Raw genomic sequence first — 22,816 nt, forward strand, 5'->3', positions numbered from 1 at the left:
TGGAGCCTGGTGCAGCCTCCCGGCATGTAAAAGCAGCCATTACACTCTCAGAGTGGTTGACGCTAGGAAGGGCATCTAGCTGTAGAAACCCTGTCAAATCAGACTGGAGCCTGGTGCAGCCCCTCCGCTTACCAGCTCTAGTAAAACCATCAAACCATGGGTTGGACGATTAAACCGTCCAACCCATGCTAGCATTAATAATAATAATAATAAATGCCTTGATGTAGTACCAGGCAGTGGTTCTCATGGCTTCTGATCTTAACTGATTGGAAGTGTTATCATGTACATTGGTTTGTCTTGGTATAAAAGATGGGCTACAGCAAATATTCTGCTCAATTCCACAGATTTGTCTGTCAGTTGTTTGACCTTAACCAGTTGAGCATGTCCCTTAGTGGCTGACGATATGTGCATCTCTGATCACAAGCAGAAGTAGTGGGGGAGCATTATAGCCATGTGTTGAGAGGGATTATTTGGGGTTTGAATAATTCACCTTTGGAAACATGGGTGGTTCGTTCAACATCCTTAAACAACCCTTTTTCAGGAACCTTTTGAGTGGTATGGGCTACTCGACCTGAAGAAAATTCTAACTGGGCCCCACCTGCAAGGTCATGTGCTGTTTATCTTGATATGAGATCACCATGTCGCGCACATATGGTTGTGATGCATGTGCCTGGTGTACCCTTATCAGACGGGTAGTCATGATGGGTATACTGGGCTTCGTATATTTTACCCCAGTGTCACTTTGATGGCATGCATTGCTCTCTCACTCAATAATATAATAATAATAATAATAATAATAATAATAGTAATAATTTTTACCTGGTAAACTTTGGTCTGTTTTGGCTCCAGCAAAAACGGGCTCTTCTTCAGGTATTATGATATTGGAAGAAGAAACTATGAAAATAATAAAAAAAATTTGTTAAAGGACTGATATATTAAGTATCTTTATAGACCCCTAAACATTTCGCCTGTGCATGCTAACGTTTCTGCCGGCTCGCCACCTTTCTCTAACATACAATCTTAATTACTGAGCCCTGACATGCCCATATTAAGCTGAATGAACCATTTAATCTGGAGACCTTTGGCAATATACTGGGCTTGAGAAAAAGACCCATCAGGCCAAGGGAAATAGTAGTTGTGGCAGCTTCTGATGTCACACAACTGGCACTCATGCAAGTGGCATGTAAAAGCACCCATTACACTCTCAGAGTGGTTGACGCTAGGAAGGGCATCCAGCTGTAAAAACCCTGTCAAATCAGACTGGAGCCTGGTGCAGCCTCCTGGCATGTAAAAGCACCCATTACACTCTCAGAGTGGTTGACGCTAGGAAGGGCATCCAGCTGTAAAAACCCTGTCAAATCAGACTGGAGCCTGGTGCAGCCTCCTGGCATGTAAAAGCACCCATTACACTCTCAGAGTGGTTGACGCTAGGAAGGGCATCCAGCTGTATAAACCCTATCAAATCAGACTGGAGCCTGGTGCAGCCCCTCCGCTTACCAGCTCTGGTAAAACCATCCAACCCATGCCCGCAGGGACAATGGATTTTACATGATGATGATGATGATAATGATGCTACACATACACATATACTTACTGGGGAAATTGCTGGTTTGACACATCTCCTTGATTTTATGGGTCAGGGTGGCAGCTGATTCCCGAAGGTCATGTAATCTATTCAAATCTGCGGACCATTGTCGAGTAACTAAAATAACAGAAATGTCATATACACACATTAATAAACAAATAAATATATATGTGAGAAGGAAGAAAGAGAAAATAGGAAGGCTTCTGAAAGCGGGAAGTTTTGCAAAACCTTTATATTTCTGGCACAAAGGTCCATCCTCAGAAGTAAAACAGTCTGGGAAATTGGATCTTTTCAGTTTGAACGGCAGTTTTTTTATAGCGTTGTCATATGAAATTTTCACCCATAATTATGACCCTAGTATCGATCTATTGCATTTCAATCTGTTTTAGGGTTAGTTAGGGTTGGGGGGGGAGTATCTTTTTTTCTTCAGAAATGTAAATAAACCCAATCTGTTTCTTAAACGAGGGACATATTCATACGGCACAGAATGTTTTCACCTCAATAGACGTCATTGATTGGTTGAAATTGCAGAAATTGAAGAAAAAAAGCAACAAATATCTTACAAACTATAGAATTTTCTCAATAAAGCCAAGGGAAAAAGATGTTTTCTAAACACATTCTAACAGTATACAAAGTTTAAAAGTGTTTAGTTACGTGGAAAATATTTTAAAAAACTGCCGGTCAAACCAAAAAGATCCGGGAAATGTCTTGTTTTACTGGTTCCATTAACCCATTCAAATTCCTCAGTGTTATGTTAGCAGCAGCAGTAGCAGTCACTCTCCAAATATTGGTGTAATCAACTCTCCAAGCTTTGGTGTAAACAAACAGCCAACTGTTGCTGTAGGCAACTCACCAACTGTTGGATGATGGGATGCAGCAGTAGTAGGCTCAGATGGCAAAAGTGAGTAATCCTGTGGCAGACTGGCGTCCCGTCCAGGTGGGGAGTGGCTGTGTGGTAAGTAGCTTGCTAACCAACCACATGCTTCCGGGTTCAGTCCCACTGCGTGACATCTTGGGTAAGTGTCTTCTGCTATAGCCCTGGGCTGACCAATGCCTTGTGAGTGGATTTGGTAGACGGAAACTGAAAGAAGCCTGTCGTATATATGTATATATATATATGTGTGTGTGTGTGTTTGTGTGTCTGTGTTTGTCCCCCAAGCATTGCTTGACAACCGATGCTGGTGTGCTTACGTCCCCGTCACTTAGCGATTCGGCAAAAAGAGACCGATAGAATAAGTACTGGGCTTACAAAGAATAAGTCCCGAGGTCGATTTGCTCGACTAAAGGCGGTGCTCCAGCATGGCCGCAGTCAAATGACTGAAACAAGTAAAAGAGTATATATATGTGTGTGTGTGGAGGCGCAATGGCCCAGTGGTTAGGGCAGCAGACTCGCAGTTGTAGGATCACGGTTTCAATTCCCAGACCGGGCGTTGTGAGTGTTTATTGAGCGAAAACACCTAAAGCTCCACGAGGCTCCAGCAAGGGGTGGTGGCGTTCCTTGCTGTACTCTTTCGCCACAGCTTTCTCTCACACTTTCTTCTGTTGGCCTGCTCGCTTAGCCAGCAGGGTGGCGTCACTTGAAGGCTAAAACAATGAGAAGCGCATTGTGACCAGCGATGTTTAGCAACATCTGATAGCCTGGTCGGTCACGGTTCTATATATATATGTCATGAACCTATGAAATTAGTGCTTATGAGTCGGTATGACTCAAGAAGATAACTTTACCAGTAGGAGCAGGCACGGTCCTAGGAATTTTTTGAAAGGAAGGCCCAAGGTCAGAAGGGAATACAAAAAAACAAGGAGAAAAGGACGTAATAACATTATTTAGAAGGGCACACTTCTTTTCTTGAGTGAGGGGCATGTGTCCCTCAGGTACTCCCTTGGGTCTGCCCCTGAGGAGAGGAAAAGAGGAGGGCGAACATTAGCACAAGTCTACAAATTTGTAGATGAGAAATCGGTTGACTGAGTCATGTATATTCCTGTGATTTGTTTAACAATGCCAGGGATCAGAGACAAATTTGACCCTGGCTGAATTTGAACTGTGAATCTGAAGGGTATGGGGAGGAGCATACACCATTCCAGCACATCACTGCATCAACCATTTGTTGGTATTTACTCAGGGTGTCCTGGGCAACCCTCCCGGCAATGCCCCAGTCAGTCCCCTGTCTCTGTCAGATATTTCCTCATCCAGGTAAAACTGTCTTGCCGAGCTCCTTGATTTTTTTTCCACCTGCTTCATGAATACCATGTTCTGTTCGGCAAGGATCTGGTTGGGGGTTGGTTGGCCACATACCACATGGTCGTGGCAGATGAGTCTAAAACTACTTAACTAAATCCCACATGGTATTTTCTTTAGCAATCTAAAACACAATAATCAATCGATGATCCCAACATAAGTATATCTATGTATGTAACCGAATGCTCTACAAATAACATAACATAAATCTTCTTATATTGTATTACCTAATTGAGTACGAGAGATGGGTCCAGGTACCAGTGGATTTACAGGCTTGTTTGTTGAGAGAAGACTGTGATAGAAATAGTCGGAAGATTTTCGGTCAGCAGCAGGATTTTGCAGAGAATGCGTCCTTGGGAAGTGGCATGTGCATTTGTTGCAGGCAGCATCATTGCTTTGACTCAGCTGGTCAGACATACTGAAATACATTTAGAATATATTCATAAATGAGAAAAACAAATAAGGGAGAAAGAAATTTCCTTACCGTGTTATACATATGTATGTATGTGTATGTATGTATGTATATAGGCCCAGGAGTGGCTGTGTGGTAAGTAGCTTGTTTACCAGCCACATGGTTCCGGGTTCAGTCCCACTGCGTGGCACCTTGGGCAAGTGTCTTCTACTATAGCCTCGGGCCGACCAAAGCCTTGTGAGTGGATTTGGTAGACGGAAACTGAAAGAAGCCCGTCGTATATATATGTATGTGCGTGTATGTTTGTGTGTCTGTGTTTGTCCCCCTAGCATTGCTTGACAACCGATGCTGGTGTGTTTATGTCCCCCGTCACCTAGCAGTTCAGCAAAAGAGACCGATAGAATAAGTACTAGGCTTACAAAGAATAAGTCCCGGGATCGAGTTGCTTGATTAAAGGCGGTGCTCCAGCATGGCCGCAGTCAAAATGACTGAAACAAGTAAAAAGAAAAAAAAAAAGAAGAAAGAATATCTCTATAAGGTGCATGGCTTAGTGGTTAGGGCCTCAGGCTCAAACTCATGAGGTAGAGAGTTCGATTCCCAGACTGTGTGTTGTGTTCTTGAGCAAGACACTTTATTTCACTAAGCTGTAGAATTGAGTTACGACATCACTGGTGCAAAGCTGTATAGACCTTTGCCTCTCCCTTGAATAAGATTGGTGGCGTGAAGAGGGGGAAACTGTGATGCAGGGGTGACTGCTGGTCTTCCATAAACAACCTTGCCTCAACTTGTGCCTCAGAGGGGAACTTTCTAGGTGTAATCCCATGGTCATTCATACCCTCTGTCTGTGTGTGTCTGTGTGTGTGTGTGTGTGTTAAGATGAACATATCAGAAGAATAACGTTTTTAAAGATAACAAATAGTATGAGGGTGGAGAAGGTGAACATCTCAATAACCTCTGTTTGTTTTCTCAAGCTTTTGTCCAAAGTCATGGTCTCTGTGGTCGGATGCTCTTCCTAGTGCCAACCACTTTACAGAATGTACAAGGTCCTTCTTTTCATGCCATTAGCACTGATAAGGTGGTTATGCAGCTCGTAAGGTTACAAACTCTGAAGCAGTGGCTTGACACCGGAAGACGAGGGGTAAAAGAGGGGAAAAGGTCAGAGCAGGACAGGTTTCTTGTTGTAGTGGAGAGATGCATAACTACTCACGTTTTAGAGGAGAGGTGTCTGAGTGGACCTTCACAGTGTGAGGAGGGCAGAAATGAGTGGGGCAGAGGGACCAGGAGGAAGGAAGAGAGTAGGGGATGACTGGCAGTGCAGAGAATAGGTGTGAAGTGGGTAGAAATGAGTTGGGCAGAAGGACCGAGTGTGTGGATGGGGGGGTAAAAGATGGGAATCAGTAAGAGGAAGATGGAGACCACCAATGATGCAAGAAAAGAGAGGTGGGGGGGGGGGGGGTAATAAGATAAACGGGACCAAAAAAAAAACAGCTGAAACAAAGTAAAAATAAGAATAAATGTTACCTTTCACTTGCAGAAGTTTTCGAAGTTGTAGAACCCTCTTCCGTCTCTTCAGTTGAATCCTCAGTGTTATCGCTAACTTGAGCTTTGCCACTGACAGCTGTGAAGTCCTCTGAATCAAACATCGACTAAAAGTGAAGAAATCAAGAATTCAACAAAAATAATTCATTACTAAGGAATGCAAAATGTTGCTATGGAGATGAGGTAGCAGTTCAAGTAATACTTCATATTTAAGTAATTTATAACGATCCTTTCTACTTTAGGCACAAGACCTGGATATTGTGGGGAGGGGGGCAGTTGATCACACTGACCCCAGTACTCAACTAGTACTTGATTTATAGAGCCCAAAGGTAAAGTTGACCTCAGCGGAATTTGAACACAGAATGTAGCGGCAAACAAAATACAGCTACACATTTCGCCTGGAGTGCTAATGATTCTGCCAACTTACCACCTTTAAGTAATCTATAATAATAAATGCAAATCCACTCACAAGGCTTCGGTCGGCCAGAGGCTATAGTAGAAGACACTTACCCAAGGTGCCACGCAGTGGGACTGAACCCGGAACCATGTGGTTTGTAAGCAAGCTGCTTACCACACAGCCACTCCTATGCCTATCTATTAAATTTCACTCACAAGACTCTTGGGTCAACTTAAGGCTATGACAAAAATCACTTGTTGCTACAAGGTTAGCTTCAATAGCAAAAACATCAGACAATTGTATTTCTTCCCAGTGGGAGAACAATAAGCGGAGGAAGGATAAGGCTCTTTTCCAAGTCATACAGACTCGTAAGACCACTTTCCCAATCTCCATGGCACATATTTTTCCTTCGCCATCCAATGGATGGGACATCATTCCATCACTGGAATGCACATCTTTGCCAGCTGAGTGGACTGGGGCAACGGGAAATGAAGTGTTTTGCTCAAGGACACAACATATCACTCAAAACAGGAATAGAAACCACAATCTTACACTCATGAATCCAACACCCTGACCATTAAGCCACGTGCCTCCACAATGAGACGACAATAACTGAGAGATGAAGGAACTGGGTGCAGAAAATCCCTGTTCAAAAGTTCGAACCCAAATGCAACAATAGTCATCGTCTTGGTAGTCGAACCCAAGAATTTTCAATGGGATGTAAACTTCTTCACCACGTCGTGCCTGCATCCGCATCTACCTAAGGATACTCTATCACTAGATTTGTTAATCACTGGGGGACAAAAATCTATGCTTCACTGATAAGGTTAAATAAGGCAGAAACATTCCTGCACTTTCCACCACTGTCAAACTGATTAAAATATCATCACCCTACGTGTCAATGTCTCATCTCATTCACACAATGTTAATGTCCATTTTAGAGTTGTCTCCCCTTCGTCACGACTTCATTTAACCAACGATCTTACTACCACTCTTTTACTCTTTTACTTGTTTCAGTCATTTGACTGCGGCCATGCTGGAGCACCGCCTTTAGTCGGGCAAATCGACCCCAGGACTTATTCTTTGTAAGCCTAGCACTTATTCTATTGGTCTCTTTTGCCGAACTGCTAAGTTACGAGGATGTAAACACACCAGCATCAGTTGTCAAGCGAAGTTGAGGGGGACAAACACATACACACACACACACACACATATATACGACGGGCTTCTTTCAGTTTCCGTCTACCAAATCCACTCACAAGGCTTTCGTCAGCCCGAGGTTATAGTAGATGACACTTTCCCAAGGTGCCACGCAGTGGAACTGAACCCAGAACCATGTGGTTAGTAAGCAAGTTACTTACCACACAGCCAAATGACTGAAACAAGTAATAGGGTACAAGACAATCATATCATCAAAAGGCGGCAAGCTGGCAGAAACGTTAGCGCGCCGGGCGAAATGCTTAGCGGTATTTCATCTGTCGTTACGTTGTGAGTTCAAATTCCGCCAAGGTCGACTTTGCCTTTCATCCTTTCGGGGTCGATAAATTAAGTACCAGTTACGCACTGGGGTCGATGTAATCGACTTAATCCCTTTGTCCCCTCTATGTTTAGGGGTAGTAAAGAAATATATCATCAAAACCTCAAAGCCACGAGACAGAACATGCTTAATTTAAAACAATCTAAATAATTAATTCATCACACCTGACAGCGCAACGAGTTAAAAACAAAAACAAAAAACAACAAAAGGCACCCTTACCATATCAAAACACACTGACTCCTTGAAAGGCTTTTTACTTGGGTAGATATTTTCTTTTCTCAGAATTGATGCGGTTGCTTCTTTCTGTTTGCGGTAGACCTCTTGTAGCCTTTCTTGTCGTTTTATAAATTCATTATGCAAAGCTTCTTGATTCTCCCTTGCCTTTTGAACTCTCTCGGTTTTCTTCTTCGCAATGAATTTACGAACTTCTTCTGGGTCATAATGGCGCACCTTTGGTTGTTTTTCAGAGTCTAGGACTACCCAAAAGAGACAGAAAAATGTGTTTTTAGACTTAAAATTGATTGAATTTATTTTTATCAAACCTTGACAGAAATTGTAATTTTTCTGATACCTGCGCCGGTGGCACGAAAAAAGCACCATCCGAACGTGGCCGATGCTAGCACCGCCATGACTGGCTTCTGTACCAGTGGCACGTAAAAAGCACCATCCGAACGTGGCCGATGCCAGCGCCACCTTGACTGGCTTCTGTACCAGTGGCATGAAAAAAGCACCATCCGAACGTGGCCGATGCCAGCGCCGCCTTGACTGGCTTCTGTACCAGTGGCACGAAAAAAGCACCATCCGAACGTGGCCGATGCCAGCGCCGCCTTGACTGGCTTCTGTACCAGTGGCATGAAAAAAGCACCATCCGAACGTGGCCGATGCCAGCGCTGCCTTGACTGGCTTGTGTACCAGTGGCATGAAAAAAGCACCATCCGAACGTGGCCGATGCCAGCGCCGCCTTGACTGGCTTCTGTACCAGTGGCACGAAAAAAGCACCATCCGAACGTGGCCGTTGCCAGCGCCGCCTTGACTGGCTTCTGTACCGGTGGCACGTAAAAAGCACCATCCGAACGTGGCCGATGCCAGCGCCGCCTTGACTGGCTTCTGTACCAGTGGCATGAAAAAAGCACCATCCAAACGTGGCCGATGCCAGCGCCGCCTTGACTAGCTTCTGTACCAGTGGCACGAAAAAAGCACCATCCGAACGTGGCCGATGCCAGCGCCACCTTGACTGGCTTCCGTGCCGGTTGTACGTAAAAAGCACCAACCGATCGTGCTACTTCAAACTTCACAGGCCCCTAAGGGGACCCCTTCAGCTGTTTTGAAATCTAGACAGAAACTGTTACAATTTGCATGAGAAAAGAAAGAAGACAAGGTAAATGTTCTTACCTGTAAATTTGGGTTTTCTTTTTAAGATAGATAAAATCGGAGAAGGTTTATCAAATTCTTTTTCTTTGGTTTTAGGTCTCTCAAAAATGTTTGACTCGTACTCATGGTTACCATTGATACAGGTGTCTGGCATACATGACAAAACAAATAGAGATGCATCATTAAAAAATTAAAACAAACCAGGAGTAGAAAATATCTTTTATCTTTTACTTGTTTCACTTAAGCTGAGTGCCATCAAGATGCACGATGGCCAGCAAGCCATTTGTTGTTAGGACTTTTATCTTGTCTGAGTTGATGTTGAGACCATAAGACCGAGTGAAGCAGGCCCTGTAATCATGGCCAGTGCTGGTAAAATGTAAAAGGCACCCATGTCAGTGGCACATAGAAAGAACCTGTGCCAGTGACACATAAAGGGCACCTGTGCCACTGACACATAAAGGGCACCCATGCCAGTGACACATAAAAGGCACCTGTGCCAGTGACACATAAAAGGCACCTGTGCCACTGACACGTAAAGGGCACCCATGCCAGTGACACATAAAGGGCGCCTGTGCCAGTGACACATAAAAGGCATCTGTGCCAGCGACACATAAAGGGCACCTGTGCCAGTGACACGTTTAGAGCACCCGTGCCAGTGACATGTAAAGGGCACCTGTGCCAGTGACACATAAAGAGCACCCGTGCCACTGACACGTAAAGGGCACCCGTACCACTGACACGTAACGGGCACCCGTGCCAGTGACACGTAACGGGCACCCGTGCCAGTGACACATAAAAGGTACCTGTGCCAGTGACACGTAAAGGGTACCCATGCTTGTGACATGTAAAAGGCACCAAGTGTACTCTGTGGGCTGGCTGGCATTAGGAAGGACATCCAGTCATAGAACCAAGCCTGGCAGTGAAGCGAAGATGGCACTGTCGTTGGCAAACGTGAGGTAGGTTACAGATCTGTTGGTGTCAAACTGTTGTATTCTACACACGAGAATTCATATGATTATGCAAAAACCAACAAAAAAAAAGAAAATCTTTGTGCATAATTTAAGGCCTGTTTAGCTATTATTTTTAGCACATCTCTCAACCACCTCATACCTCATATGTTTTAAGCATTTAATAAGTGAAAAATGACCACAGGGATAAGCAGCTTGGTAACAGCTTGGTTTGTTACTATGGAAACAGGCATTTTTTTTTATGGCTCTTTATTCAAAGTGTACTGAGTTCAAATCTCAATGTGGTCAACTCTGGCTTTCATCTTTTGGGGATTGAAAGAATTAAGTACCAGTCAACTATGGGGGTTGATTTGATTAACTGACCCTAACCTGCACCAAATTTAAGATTTTGTGCCCCTGTTAGCAGCAATTATTATTCATACCCAATGAAAAGTATCAGAAGAGGAGGAAGAAGAGAAAGCAGAGTAGAAGGCCAGAGGAGGAGGAGGAGAATGAAGAGGAGGAAGAGGAAAAGAAAAATAAGAATTAAAAGGAGTAAGAGAGGAAAGTGAAGAAGAAAACAACAAAAGAAAAGTGGAACGAAATAATCACAAAACGTAGCGGGGACACACAGACAGACAGACACATAGAGGTGGGGGGGGGGACAGTAGAATGAAAGGATGTACCAGTTTGCCTTCCAAGCTGTAAATCTTCTATCATTTCACGAGCAGTCTGTGGAAGTTTGGCTGGAATGGTCTGAAGATCAACCATTTCAAGAGTTGGCCTCGTTTTGGCAAGCTGAACTTTTGGTTTGGAACCCAGAATCCGTAGAACCACTTCATGACCTTTCTTCCAAGAAGAAGGAGTTATAATGTCTGAAGAAAGTGACAAAAAAAAAAAAAAAAAAAAGCAGATTATACAATAATGAATGGTGAGGAACTCCTTGAAGAATGTTTCAAGGTTTGATATGTCACAGTTATAATCACAATAATCCCCATTATTGTTGTCGTCGTTGTCATGGCAACCATCCTTGTCACCATCATCATCATCACTCTCACCACCACCTTCTCTGTAACTATCATTATTGCCAGGGCCAGATTAAGACCCATCACTTGGAGTGGTTGGCGTTAGGAAGGGCATCCAGCTGTAGAAACTTTGCCAGATCAGATTGAGCCTGGTGCAGCCTTCTGGCTCACCAGTCCTCAGTCAAACCGTCCAACCCATGCCAGCATGGAAAGCAGATGTTAAACGACAACGATGATGATGATGATTCCCTGAGTCTTCGCTGCATTTTGGTGTTAGGAGAGGCATCCAGATGCAGAAACCATGCCAAAACAGACATTAACCCTGGGGCAGCTGTTCAGTTCACCAGCTCCTGTCAAACCATCCAATCCATCCATACCAGCAGCATGGAAAACAGACATTAAATGATGATGATGATGATGATTTTTGTTTTGTTCCTTCTCAAGCCATGCCTGGCTCATCAGGGCCGGTTTCCCCAGTTTCCTTGGCGCATAAGTTCCCCACCTGGACGGGACGCTGGTCCGTCGCAGGTGAGCTGCAAGATGCAGGAGGAAATAGTGAGAGAAAGTCGTGGCAAAAGAGTCAGCAGAAGTTCGCCATTACCTTCTGCCGGAGCCACATGGAGCTTAGGTGTTTCGCTCATAAACAGACACATCGCCCGGTCTGAGATTCGAACCCGCAATCCCTCGACCACGAGTCCGCTGCTCTAACCACTAGGCCATGTGCCTCCACTAGTTCGCCATTACCTTCTGCCGGAGTTGCATGGAGCTTAGGTGTTTCGCTCATAAACACACACATCGCCTGGTCTGAGATTCGAACCCGCGATCCTTCGATCGCGAGTCCGCTGCTCTAACCACTATGCCATGTGTCCCTACACGATGATGACGACATTTGACAGAGAAATCAGAATGATAAAAGTGTTGAGAACTGAACAATTCCGAGTTATGGTGAGACAGTCCTGAACCTGCAATATCTAGCATTTCGGTCTCCTTCTAAGAGCTTTATTCAGCTAATTTTGGTGGAATGTCATTGATAAATATCTTTAGACATTAGCGGATGGAAGCACTCCATCGGTTACAACGACGAGGGTTCCAGTTGATCCGAATCAACGGAATAGCCTGCTCGTGAAATTAACGTGTAATTGGCTGAGCACTCCACAGACACGTGTACCCTTAACGTAGTTCTCAGGGATATTCAGCGTGACACAGAGAGTGACAAGGCCGGCCCTTTGAAATACAGGTACAACAGAAACAGGAAGTAAGAGTGAGAGAAAGTTGTGGTGAAAGAGTACAGCAGGGATCACCACCATCCTCTGCCGGAGCCTCGTGGAGCTTTAGGTGTTTTCGCTCAATAAACACTCACAACGCCCGGTCTGGGAATTGAAACCGCGATCCTATGACCGCGAGTCCGCTGCCCTAACCACTGGGCCATTGCGCCTCCACTGACATTAGTATAATGTTGAGGGCCAGGGATATTCCTTACCTATCTCATTGGTCCGACAGATTGCTCTCACAGCCTTTGGTTTGGATTTTTCCTGTGTTTCCTGAGTCCTTGCTGCCTTCTTCACTTTCGTCCTTGTAACAGCTGTGCAGAATAAATAAAAAGTTTCATCCTTGACCCTTTAATATTTAAATCAGTGACATCCAGCCAAAATATTCTGGTTTATTTTGGTCTAAACTGGCTGGGTCTGGCCTCTCACACAAACACTACAATACCGTTCTAAAAATTAATAGTTACTTCATTAAAATCTCAAAGCTACGAAAAATGTATAATTAATAGTCGCAGGAGTGGCTGTGTGGTAAGTAGCTTGCTTACCAACCACATGGTTCTGGGTTCAGTCCCACTGCGTGGCATCTTGGGCAAGTGTCTTCTACTATAGCCCCGGGCCGACCAATGCCTTGTGAGTGGATTCAGTAGACGGAAACTGAAAGAAGCCTGTCGTATATATGTGTATGTATATATATATATATATATATATATGTATGTGTGTGTATGTGTTTGTGTGTCTGTGTTTGTCCCTCTATCATTGCTTGACAACCGAGGTTGGTGTGTTTACGTCCCCGTCACTTAGCGGTTCGGCAAAAGAGGCCGATAGAATAAGTACTGGGCTTACAAAGAATAAGTCCCAGGGTCGATTTGCTCAACTAAAGGTGGTGCTCCAGCATGGCCGCAGTCAAATGACTGAAACAATGAAAAAAAAAAAATCAAAGCAATATGAATGAATAAGCATCACTTTTAACAATATTTTTTTCTATTCTAAGCACAGGGATATGGTGAAGCCATAGAAGATCCAATGGCCCCTCTCAACGCCACTGATGTTATCCAAAGGAAAGGCAAAGGGGTCGATACAGCTTGGCACCTGTGACGTCACAACTCATTTCTACAGATGAGTGAACTGGAGCAATGTGAAATAAAGTGTCTTGCTCAAGATCACAACACACAAACTGGTCTGGGAATTGAACTCACAACCTCATAAGCTCGATGCTCCAACCTTTTTTTTTTTTAATCTTATACAATCATAGTATATATATATCACCATCATCGATAAATGATGGTGATCATGATATATATATGCTATAATTGAATAAAAAGACTGGATGTTCAATTCTGGATCAGGACCGACCCAGGGCTAAATAAATATCGTTTTAACAATAAACTTGCCTTTTCCAGTAGTATTAGCAGACTTTGAATCAGTTCGTTTCACTTTTCCCTTGGTCCCATTAGCATTTTCTGTGTTCCTTTCTTTAAGTCTAGAAAACCCTGAAGAAGAAAAGAAAAATATAAAGATGAATAAATATGATGATGAGGTGAAAGTGAAATGAAACAAGTGGACATGGTTGTGTTGTCTGCTGATGATTTGGTATGGTTGACCGGAGACTCAGCCTGTTCGAGTGACAGTACTTTTTGGTAATAGAAGCATACTCACAATCACACACGTCTGTATCCATGTTTTATTATACATGACTATGTAATATAGTATAAATATATCTGTAGAAATGGCGACCTGGCAGCTGGAGTCTTAGAGTAGCTGTCCACCGAAGTTCCATATATATGGGAATGAGGAAAAAGGAAAGGAGGGAAAATACAATGTTACTAAACAAAGACACATTCACAAGTAGACAAACAAATGGTTTGATTAGGGTATAATCAATTGGCGAGGGAAACTAAAGAGAAAATATTACGACGATGACCACCACAGATCTACAATGGAAGAATTCACCACGTGTAGTTGAGGGTAAAAGAAATCGTTGAACGACAGTAAGTACGTCCAAAATTTATAAAGCAGTGACATACATACATACATAGATACTTGTAGCACACATGTTTATACGTGCAGAGTGAAAATAAATCACACTATTTAATGTGACGGACTACACTGCAAAAAAATCAAAAAATTTCATTTCTGTTACAAACTTTCTCCGTGTCTATACGCACAAATACTTTTATGTATACACACGCAAATTTAAGAAAAAAAGGAATATACACAAAAAAGAACGAAACATGTGTATATACACACACAATATTAAGAACAAGGAAATACACAAAAAAGAACGAATCAAAAAAAATATATTTATATTTTACTTTTATCGTATTGTGTTTACATTTTCTGTCTCTACGGATGACCAGAACCAACAGAATCGCCATGGTGAAATCCATAGCGGCGTGCGATAAGACTGGTCGCTGCTCTAAAATAGAACACTGCCCAGAAAATCACACCTGCCACATCTGTACGGAACCCGAAAATACGTTCCGTAATCGCTGGGTCGAATGTGGGGACATGTCTCATCTCTGTCTGCCTCCAATGTGCCACGGACTTTCAGAAGATCCCAGGCCAAAAAAAGAGCCATCATAATGCTATGATGGATAGACTCTGGAAGATGGTTCAGCTTAAATCTTGGACTTTTCAGTGTCAGGCCTGCGTGCCTCCACAACCGACGATTGTGTCTCCCCCTGCCACTCCCGTGGAGGAGGCGGAACAGCAAAGCAGCAGCAACAACAAAATCAACCACAACCAGAGCAGCAGCAACAACAAAGCAGCAGCAAAAAACTAGAGCAGCAGCACAGCAGCAACAACAAAATCAACCACAACCAGAGCAGCAGCAACAACAAAATCAACCACAACCAGAGCAGCAGCAACAACAACATCAACAACAACAACAGCAACAACAAAATCAACCACAACCAGAGCAACAGCAGCAACAACAACAACACCAATGACCAGTGCGGTTCTTGCAGAACTGCAACAATCGATCTGTGCTTTAAAAGGGGAAGTAGCAGGAATAAAAGCAACCATTCAGGTTGGACTCCACAATGAGGGGTCTTATCGGAATGCTCTGCTAAAGAACCTCCCTGTACCTGTGCTCTTGTCGCATTTAAGACCGCGGATTCTGCCACCCATGAAGTCATCGCCATTGGGGTGCCAGAAGACATGGCTGATCTTCAGGCTTTTGCTGCCAACTCAGCAAAAGACCTAGGCTGCGTTCCCCCAACGGGTGCTATCCGCCTTGGACGACCTGGCCCAAAACCTAGGCTCATCAAGTTGTCTTTTACGGACCCCACTGAGGCAACCTCTTACCATCTGGCCTCAGTTAAAGCTGGGCGGGAAAATCGGACCACCTTCCGAACACGCCCAGGCTTACCGTCCGATGTACGCCCGAGCCGAAGCTACGTGTAGTGGCTTCCCTGAATAGGAACTCAGCTCTACAGGAAAGCTTCAGTCTTCGGGAAGATGGACAAATCTGGAGATTTGTCAAGACTGCTGAAACGTGGAAGAGAGATACCAGCTGGTCTGAGTGCTCTCTACCCACAATAACTAAAAAGACTACAGCAACTCAGGGAAACTAAGCCAGAACAACCTGCCATCTACACACCATCATAAACTGCGAGCAGGGTACAAATTGTTGTCCTTAAATGCTCGCAGTTTATGCAACAAAATACATTTGTTCAACGCCTACGTCAGAAGTGTTGACCCTGACTTCATCACTGTCACGGAAACATGGGCGCATTCCTTACTCTGTGATGGGGTTTTCAACATTACGGGGTACAACCTCTTCCGTAAGGACCGCACTAACCGCCGTGGTGGTGGTGGTGTGATGGTCTACGTTCGTTCAAATTTTTTGGTAATTCCTTGTGCCGATTTGAACGAATCACAAGAAGAAGTTTTTTTCTGTGACGTGCGTATGACCATGTCAACACTCCTGCTTGGCGTTGTTTATCGTCCCCCAAGTTACCATCGGGACACACAGCTTTGCAATGTCCTCCGAGCTGCTGCCAGGAAAAACAGCCACTTATGTGTTTATTGCAGGCGATTTCAATCATCCTGAGATCGATTGGGAGACCTTCCATGGCCACAGAGTGCAAACGATTTTGTTGAGCTTGTGCTGGACTCAAACTGGTCACAAGTAGTCACCTCTCCAACAAGAGGCGACAACACCTTGGACCTGCTCTTCACCACAACTCCTGAAGCAGTTATCAATTGCACAACGGAGGAACCTCTAGGTGACTCTGATCATGCTATGATCATCGCCAATCTGGCTCTTGCGGGCAACAAACACCTGAACCATCTCCAATCTGCTTCCTTCGATTGGAAGAGAGCAGATTGGAACCTGTACCACACTGAACTACAGCACCCAAACTGGCGTGAATTCTACAACTCTGGAGATGTGAATACTATACTCCAGAGTATCCTGGACTCAATATGGGCAGCATGTGCAGCATCAGTGCCACGTAAACAAAAAAAGAAGAACCGCCCCAAAAGGGCAATTTGGGAAACTTCAGCGGTCCGACTTGCCAGGAAGGAACGTCGGACTGCTGAACGGGAATACAGTTGCATAAATCAGACACCAACAGGAAGAAGCGGAATAAATCCTCCAACCATCTCAAGCAAGTGACAAAAAAAGCAGTGCTTGAATTTGAACAGTGCATAGCAGCCAATCCTGACAGCAAGGTTTTCTGGAAATATGTGCATTCAAAGCAGAGACCTCACTCTCCAGTGGGCCCTCTTCGCAACCCTCACACAAACCAGATCACTGACGACCCCAAGGAATGCGCAGAACTCATTGCCGAGTGCTATGCAAACATATTCACTGTTGAAAGTCAAAATGTACCATCTTCACCATCACTAACAGCAAACTCCATAACAACTATGGAATTTACACCTGCAATGCTGCGACGTCACCTTCAAAATAAGCGCAACTTTGCCTCCCCTGGTCTCGATGGAGTTACATACCTGCTTCTCAAACGTGGCAGGCACTTCTTTTACACCAGCTTTCTATTTTCTTCCAGTACTGTCTCAACAATGGTGCTACTCCGGAGCAGTGGAAAACTGCCAGTGTCATTCCTCTGTTCAAAAAGGGCGACCGCACATCACCTGTCAACTATCGCCCAGTCAGTCTCACTAGCTGTATTGCAAAACTGATGGAATCGTGTGTCAGAGAAACACTCTGGAACTTCTGGAGCTCTCACAGTCTCATCCGACCCTCACAATATGGATTTGTCCCTAACTCCAGCTGCAGTGACCAGCTTGTCGAGTTCCTTGAGGACATTACTCAGATTACTGACAGTGGCTCATGGGTGGATGTTGTCTACCTTGACTTTGCTAAGGCTTTCAACTCTGTGCCACACAAAAGGCTTATGGTGAAACTCTCTGCAATGGGTGTGGGGGATGACCTTTTTAACTGGTTGAAATCCTTCATCCTCAGCCGAAAGGAGGTAGTTACAGTTCTAGGACAGCACTCTACACCATATGAGATGTCATCGGGTGTACCACAGGGATCTGTCCTTGGTCCCCTCTTGTTTGTGGCATACATTAACGACATAGATGCCAATTTAAGGAATGCCACAGTATTGAAATATGCAGACGACATCAAGCTGTACCTTGAAATCAAGAGGACAGATCCTGATGTCTACAACTCTTTCCTGCAATCAGACCTAGACACAATGCAGCAATGGATCACAGACTGGCAACTGAAACTGGCTGTGGACAAGTGTACCACCATGCATTTTGGGAGAAAAAACCCTGCGTTCACATACTCCCTCCACAACACTGATATCAAGAAATCCTCTTGCGAGCGTGACCTAGGCATCACTGTCAGCAGTGATTTGCGTTGGTCAAAGCATATCTCTAAGATTGTCAGGAAGGCCGAGGGTGTCTTGGCATCACTCAGCAGGTCTTTTGTTAGCCGCTCTCCAGCCATCTATTTAAAACTGTATACAGCTATGGTACGACCACACTTGGAATTCGCATCATCAGTTTGGAACCCCTATCTCGCACAGACATTGACCTCCTGGAAGCTGTCCAGAGACGTGCAACCAAACGCATACCCTCCATCAGACACCTACCATATTCTGAGCGCCTTGTTTCCCTGGGCATGGATTCACTGAAGCTCCGGCGTTTGGCGACGGACTTGGTAAACACCCACAAAGTTATCAACCACCTCACCAACAACAACACTGAACACCTTTTTGATCTCCATGTGTCTAACACACGTGGACATGCCTACAAAGTCAGAAAACAATACAGCTCCCATGACTTTCGGAAACATTTTTTCACGCTCAGGGTTGCTGAAGCGTGGAATAAACTGCCTGCATCAGTTGTTGACTGCCATGACACTGCATCCTTTAAGGCCCTCATGCTTTCCGAAATCCGTCGAAACTACACCTGATTATATATACACTTTAGATGAGTTGTAGTGCACCTGAGCACTGTACACAATTATTATTATTATTATTATAAGGATTTATGCATTGTGAAGTCCCTCTAAGCCTTTAATCTCCCAACTGGAACAAAGTCACACACCCTCGATACTATTCCTCCCTCCTAGTTGAGGAGGGCTTTGTTTTGCAAGGTACTTGGTGACCCAGTTGGTGCTGGTGCCACATAAAAAGCACTGCTGATGGTACCATTTAAAATGCACTGGTGCATGTGTCACAAAAAGCACTGGTGCCACATAAAAAGCACTGCTGATGGTATCATTTAAAACGCACAGCCGATGCCAGCGCCGCCTCGACTGGCTTCTGTGCTGGTGGCACGTTAAAAGCACCAACCGATCGTGGCTGATGCCAGACTCCCCTGGCACCTGTGCCGGTGGCACGTAAAAAGCACCCACTACACTCGTGGAGTGGTTGGCGTTAGGAAGGGCATCCAGCTGTAGAAACACTGCCAGATCAGACTGGAGCCTGGTGCAGCCCCTGGCTTCCCAGACCCCGGTCAAACCGTCCAACCCGTGCTAGCGCAGAAAACGGACGTTAAACGATGATGATGATGATGATGGTGAGTGTGCCACAAAAAGCACTGGTGATGCTTCCATATAAAAAGCACCCAGCACCTCTGTAAAAATCGGCATGAACTTTCCGGACAAATCAATATGTTTTTAAAGCTATAATGGAAGTAAAAAAGGTGCGTATTCGGCATACTTGGCTTCATCATCATCATCATCATTTAACATCCGTTTTCCATGCGAGCATGGGTTGGACAGTTCAACCGGGGTCTGGGAAGCCAGAAGGCTGCACCAGGCCCAGTCTTATCTGGCATTGTTTCTACAGCTGGATGCCCTTCCTAATGCCAACCACTCCGAGAGTGTAGTGGGTGCTTTTTAGGTGCCGGACGAGACTGGCAAACGGCCACGATCGGATGGTGCTTTTTACGTGCCACCGGCATGGGGACCAGACGAAGCTGGCAACGGCCACGGTCAGATGGTGCTTTTTACGTGCCACCGGCACGGAGGCCAGTCGGGCGGCGCTGGCAATGGCCACGTTCGGATGGTTCTCTTACGTGCCACTGGCACTGGTATCACAGCTACAAATTCTATTGATGTTGATAGATTACGATTTTGATTATGAGCTCAATAAAGGCAACAAGTGCAAGGAATATTAATGCTGTATATTGGGATCAGACAATAAGTGTTTCCAGTGGTTCCAGAAATTCCGAGCCGGAAACTACAACCTTGATGATAAGCCTCATCCTGGAAGATCTGGAGAGCTCAATGAGGACATCCTGCAAACCCTGGTGGAACAAAATCTCATCGTAACTGTTGAGGAACTAGCAGAGAAGCTTGGATTTGGTCATTCAACCATTCATCAACACCTGCATGCCATCGGAAAACGACCATCTTTGGTTTCAAGATGAAAGGTGGTCTTCCATTAGGAAAATGCTCGGCCACATACAACAAGGATGACATTCCAAAGACTGGAGAAGTTTCAATTGGAAACGATGCCCCACCCACCATATTCATCGGATATTGCCCCATCTGATTATCTTTTATTTCACAATTTGCAAAATCATTTGGATGAAAAAAATATGAATTCAGTGGACATCCAGTGGACTTGAGCAACATGAAATAAAGTGCCTTGCTTAAGAACACAATGTACCACTGGGATGCGAACTCAAGACCTTATGATCACAAATGAAATACCTTAACCACTAAGCCATGTGCCTTCACATGACAACACAAAAGCAACAAGAAGAAGAAGAACAACAACAACAGCAACAAGAACAACAACAGCAACAAGAACAAGAACAACAACAACAACAACAACAAGAAGAAGAACAACAACAACAACAGCAACAAGAATAAGAAGAACAACAACAGCGACAAGAAGAAGAACAACAACAGCAACAAGAAGAACAATAACAGCAACAACAACAACAACAATAAGGAGAACAACAACAGCAACAAGAACAACAACAACAACAAGAACAACAACAACAGCAACAAGAAGAAGAACAACAACAGCAACAAGAAGAAGAACAACAACAACAGCAACAAGAAGAAAAACAACAACAACAACAGCAACAACAACAAGAACAAGAACAACAGCAACAACAATTTAACGTGCGATAAAAACCTTTGTATGATGGTGTAGAAGCATTGGCAGCTATCTTGCGTGTCTTCACAACATGGTTATTCTTTTGACTCGTGATGTTCCTTTTGGAAGTGTAGGTCGAGATGAGTCCATTGTTGTTATAATCCCAAGACTGAGAAGCTCTGCACACCGAATCAGAAGAATCAACAGCGGCCGACGGACAGTCTGTTTCGGGCACCATGTCCACATCGCCTTGGGTTGTAGTATTTGCCAAAGAATCCTTCTCAACAGGGGCTGAGAGTTCGGTTATTTTTGAGGAGCCGTGTTCTGCAATAGAAAGCAAAATGTCATCATCATCATCGTCATCATTTAACATCTATTTTTCTACGCTTGCGTGGGTTAAACATGGAATTTGTTGAGGCAGATTCTTCAGCAACTTCATGCCCTTCCAGTCACTAACTCTCTCACCTGTATCCAAGCAAAATGGTAACATTTTCCCCATGGCCAAACATGCTTCTCACGGAAGACTGGAAACAAACAACATAGCTTGTATAACAGGGATGCTCATTTACAACCACCACATGATGTCAAGACGAGAGTATACACACACACACATATATATATACACACATACACATATATGCCATATTTTAACGGGTATAAGGAACCCTTTTTTTGTTAAAAATTAGGTTAAAAAATATGGGAGTTTCTTATACATGGATAGTATTATAATCCCTTACAAAACATTTTTTCTAAATTTTAAGCACCCAAAATTAAGGGGTTCCTCATACATGTTAAAATACAGCATACACACACATATATATACACACATACATACATATGTGCACGCATATATATATATATATATATATATATACCGGAGTAAACACATAAATGTGAAACAAGGTGGAAAAAAGAGTACTCAAATACCAGTGGTAGAGTAATATGCTTTATTTAAAGCAGCAGAAAATTCTACAAAAACTGTCCGATGAACGTCAACGCGAAACTCAGAGTAACAGGTTTTGTAGAATTTTCTGCTGCTTTAAATAAAGTATATATAATATATATATATATATATATATATATATATATATATATATAAAAATATATACGCATATATATATATATATATATATATACACATATTATATAACGGGTTATTTCAGTACCCATTTACCAAATCCACTCACAAGGCTATAGTAGAAAAAAACATTCACGATATAAAATTTTGTAGAATTTTTCAAGAACTGGGAACAACAGTATCCGGTGAACATACCTTTACATGCCAACTGTTGCTGTTTTATCTTCTCTCTAAGTTTATCCAAACCACCTGCAAAAATAAAAAAAAATCTTATTTGTTAAATACAGAACAGATTGTGCATGGATTTAGTGGAAGGAAATTGAAAGAAGCTTGTTGTATTATTATCATCATCATCATCATCGTTTAACGTCCATTTTCCGCGCCAGCACGGGTTGGACGGTTCGACCGGGGTCTGGGAAGCCAGGGGCTGCACCAGGCTCCAGTCTGATCTGGCAGTGTTTCTACAGCTGGATGCCCTTCCTAACGCCAACCACTCTGCGAGTGTAGTGGGTGCTTTTTACGTGCCACTGGCACAGGTGCCAGGGGATTCTGGCATCGGCCATGTTCGGATGGTGCTTTTTATGTGCCACCGGCACAGGTATCACAACTACTATTTCCATTGATATTTATTTCGATATATATATATATATATATATTTCAAATTTACAGAAAACAAAAGACAAAGACAGGTGTAGGAACAACAAGCAGGTGTAATAGTTTAACGCTCGCGAAGAATGGAAAAGACTTTTACATTTCAAGCCTACACTCTCTGACAGAAAGGATTAATAGGAAAATATTGTTGTGTCTAGGGAGAGCCATTATGCCAATATATTGGCTTGTCCGGAAAGTTCGTGCCGATTTATAGTAGCTTACCTTTCGACTTA

General features: G+C 43.8%; 1 protein-coding gene and 1 long non-coding RNA gene across 4 annotated transcripts in view; one reads left to right on the forward strand and one right to left on the reverse strand.

Annotated features, from left to right (window-relative positions):
• LOC118767573 overlaps positions 1 to 15,044 on the forward strand; it is a 28,789-nt gene extending 13,745 nt beyond the window's left edge. The window contains exons 3-5 of the long non-coding RNA XR_005003492.1: positions 4,835 to 4,841; positions 7,955 to 7,967; positions 15,033 to 15,044. This is a non-coding gene — a long non-coding RNA (uncharacterized LOC118767573). The remainder of the gene's footprint in view (positions 1 to 4,834; positions 4,842 to 7,954; positions 7,968 to 15,032) is intronic.
• The window catches only part of LOC115223371 (centrosome-associated protein 350), a 98,194-nt gene that overhangs the window by 55,457 nt on the left and 19,921 nt on the right, over positions 1 to 22,816 (reverse strand). For all 3 annotated transcript variants that reach the window (XM_029793867.2, XM_036512338.1, XM_036512339.1), the window contains exons 5-15: positions 22,128 to 22,181; positions 20,894 to 21,178; positions 13,709 to 13,807; positions 12,530 to 12,631; positions 10,711 to 10,899; positions 9,099 to 9,224; positions 7,926 to 8,182; positions 5,755 to 5,879; positions 4,049 to 4,239; positions 1,595 to 1,702; positions 820 to 894 (exon numbers count right to left, since the gene is read on the reverse strand). In XM_029793867.2, coding sequence (XP_029649727.2) covers positions 820 to 894; positions 1,595 to 1,702; positions 4,049 to 4,239; positions 5,755 to 5,879; positions 7,926 to 8,182; positions 9,099 to 9,224; positions 10,711 to 10,899; positions 12,530 to 12,631; positions 13,709 to 13,807; positions 20,894 to 21,178; positions 22,128 to 22,181 — 1,611 coding nt within the window. The remainder of the gene's footprint in view (positions 1 to 819; positions 895 to 1,594; positions 1,703 to 4,048; positions 4,240 to 5,754; positions 5,880 to 7,925; positions 8,183 to 9,098; positions 9,225 to 10,710; positions 10,900 to 12,529; positions 12,632 to 13,708; positions 13,808 to 20,893; positions 21,179 to 22,127; positions 22,182 to 22,816) is intronic.

Source organism: Octopus sinensis, linkage group LG23 (genome assembly GCF_006345805.1).
Source record: "Octopus sinensis linkage group LG23, ASM634580v1, whole genome shotgun sequence".
NCBI classification, from domain to species: Eukaryota; Metazoa; Mollusca; class Cephalopoda; order Octopoda; family Octopodidae; genus Octopus; species Octopus sinensis.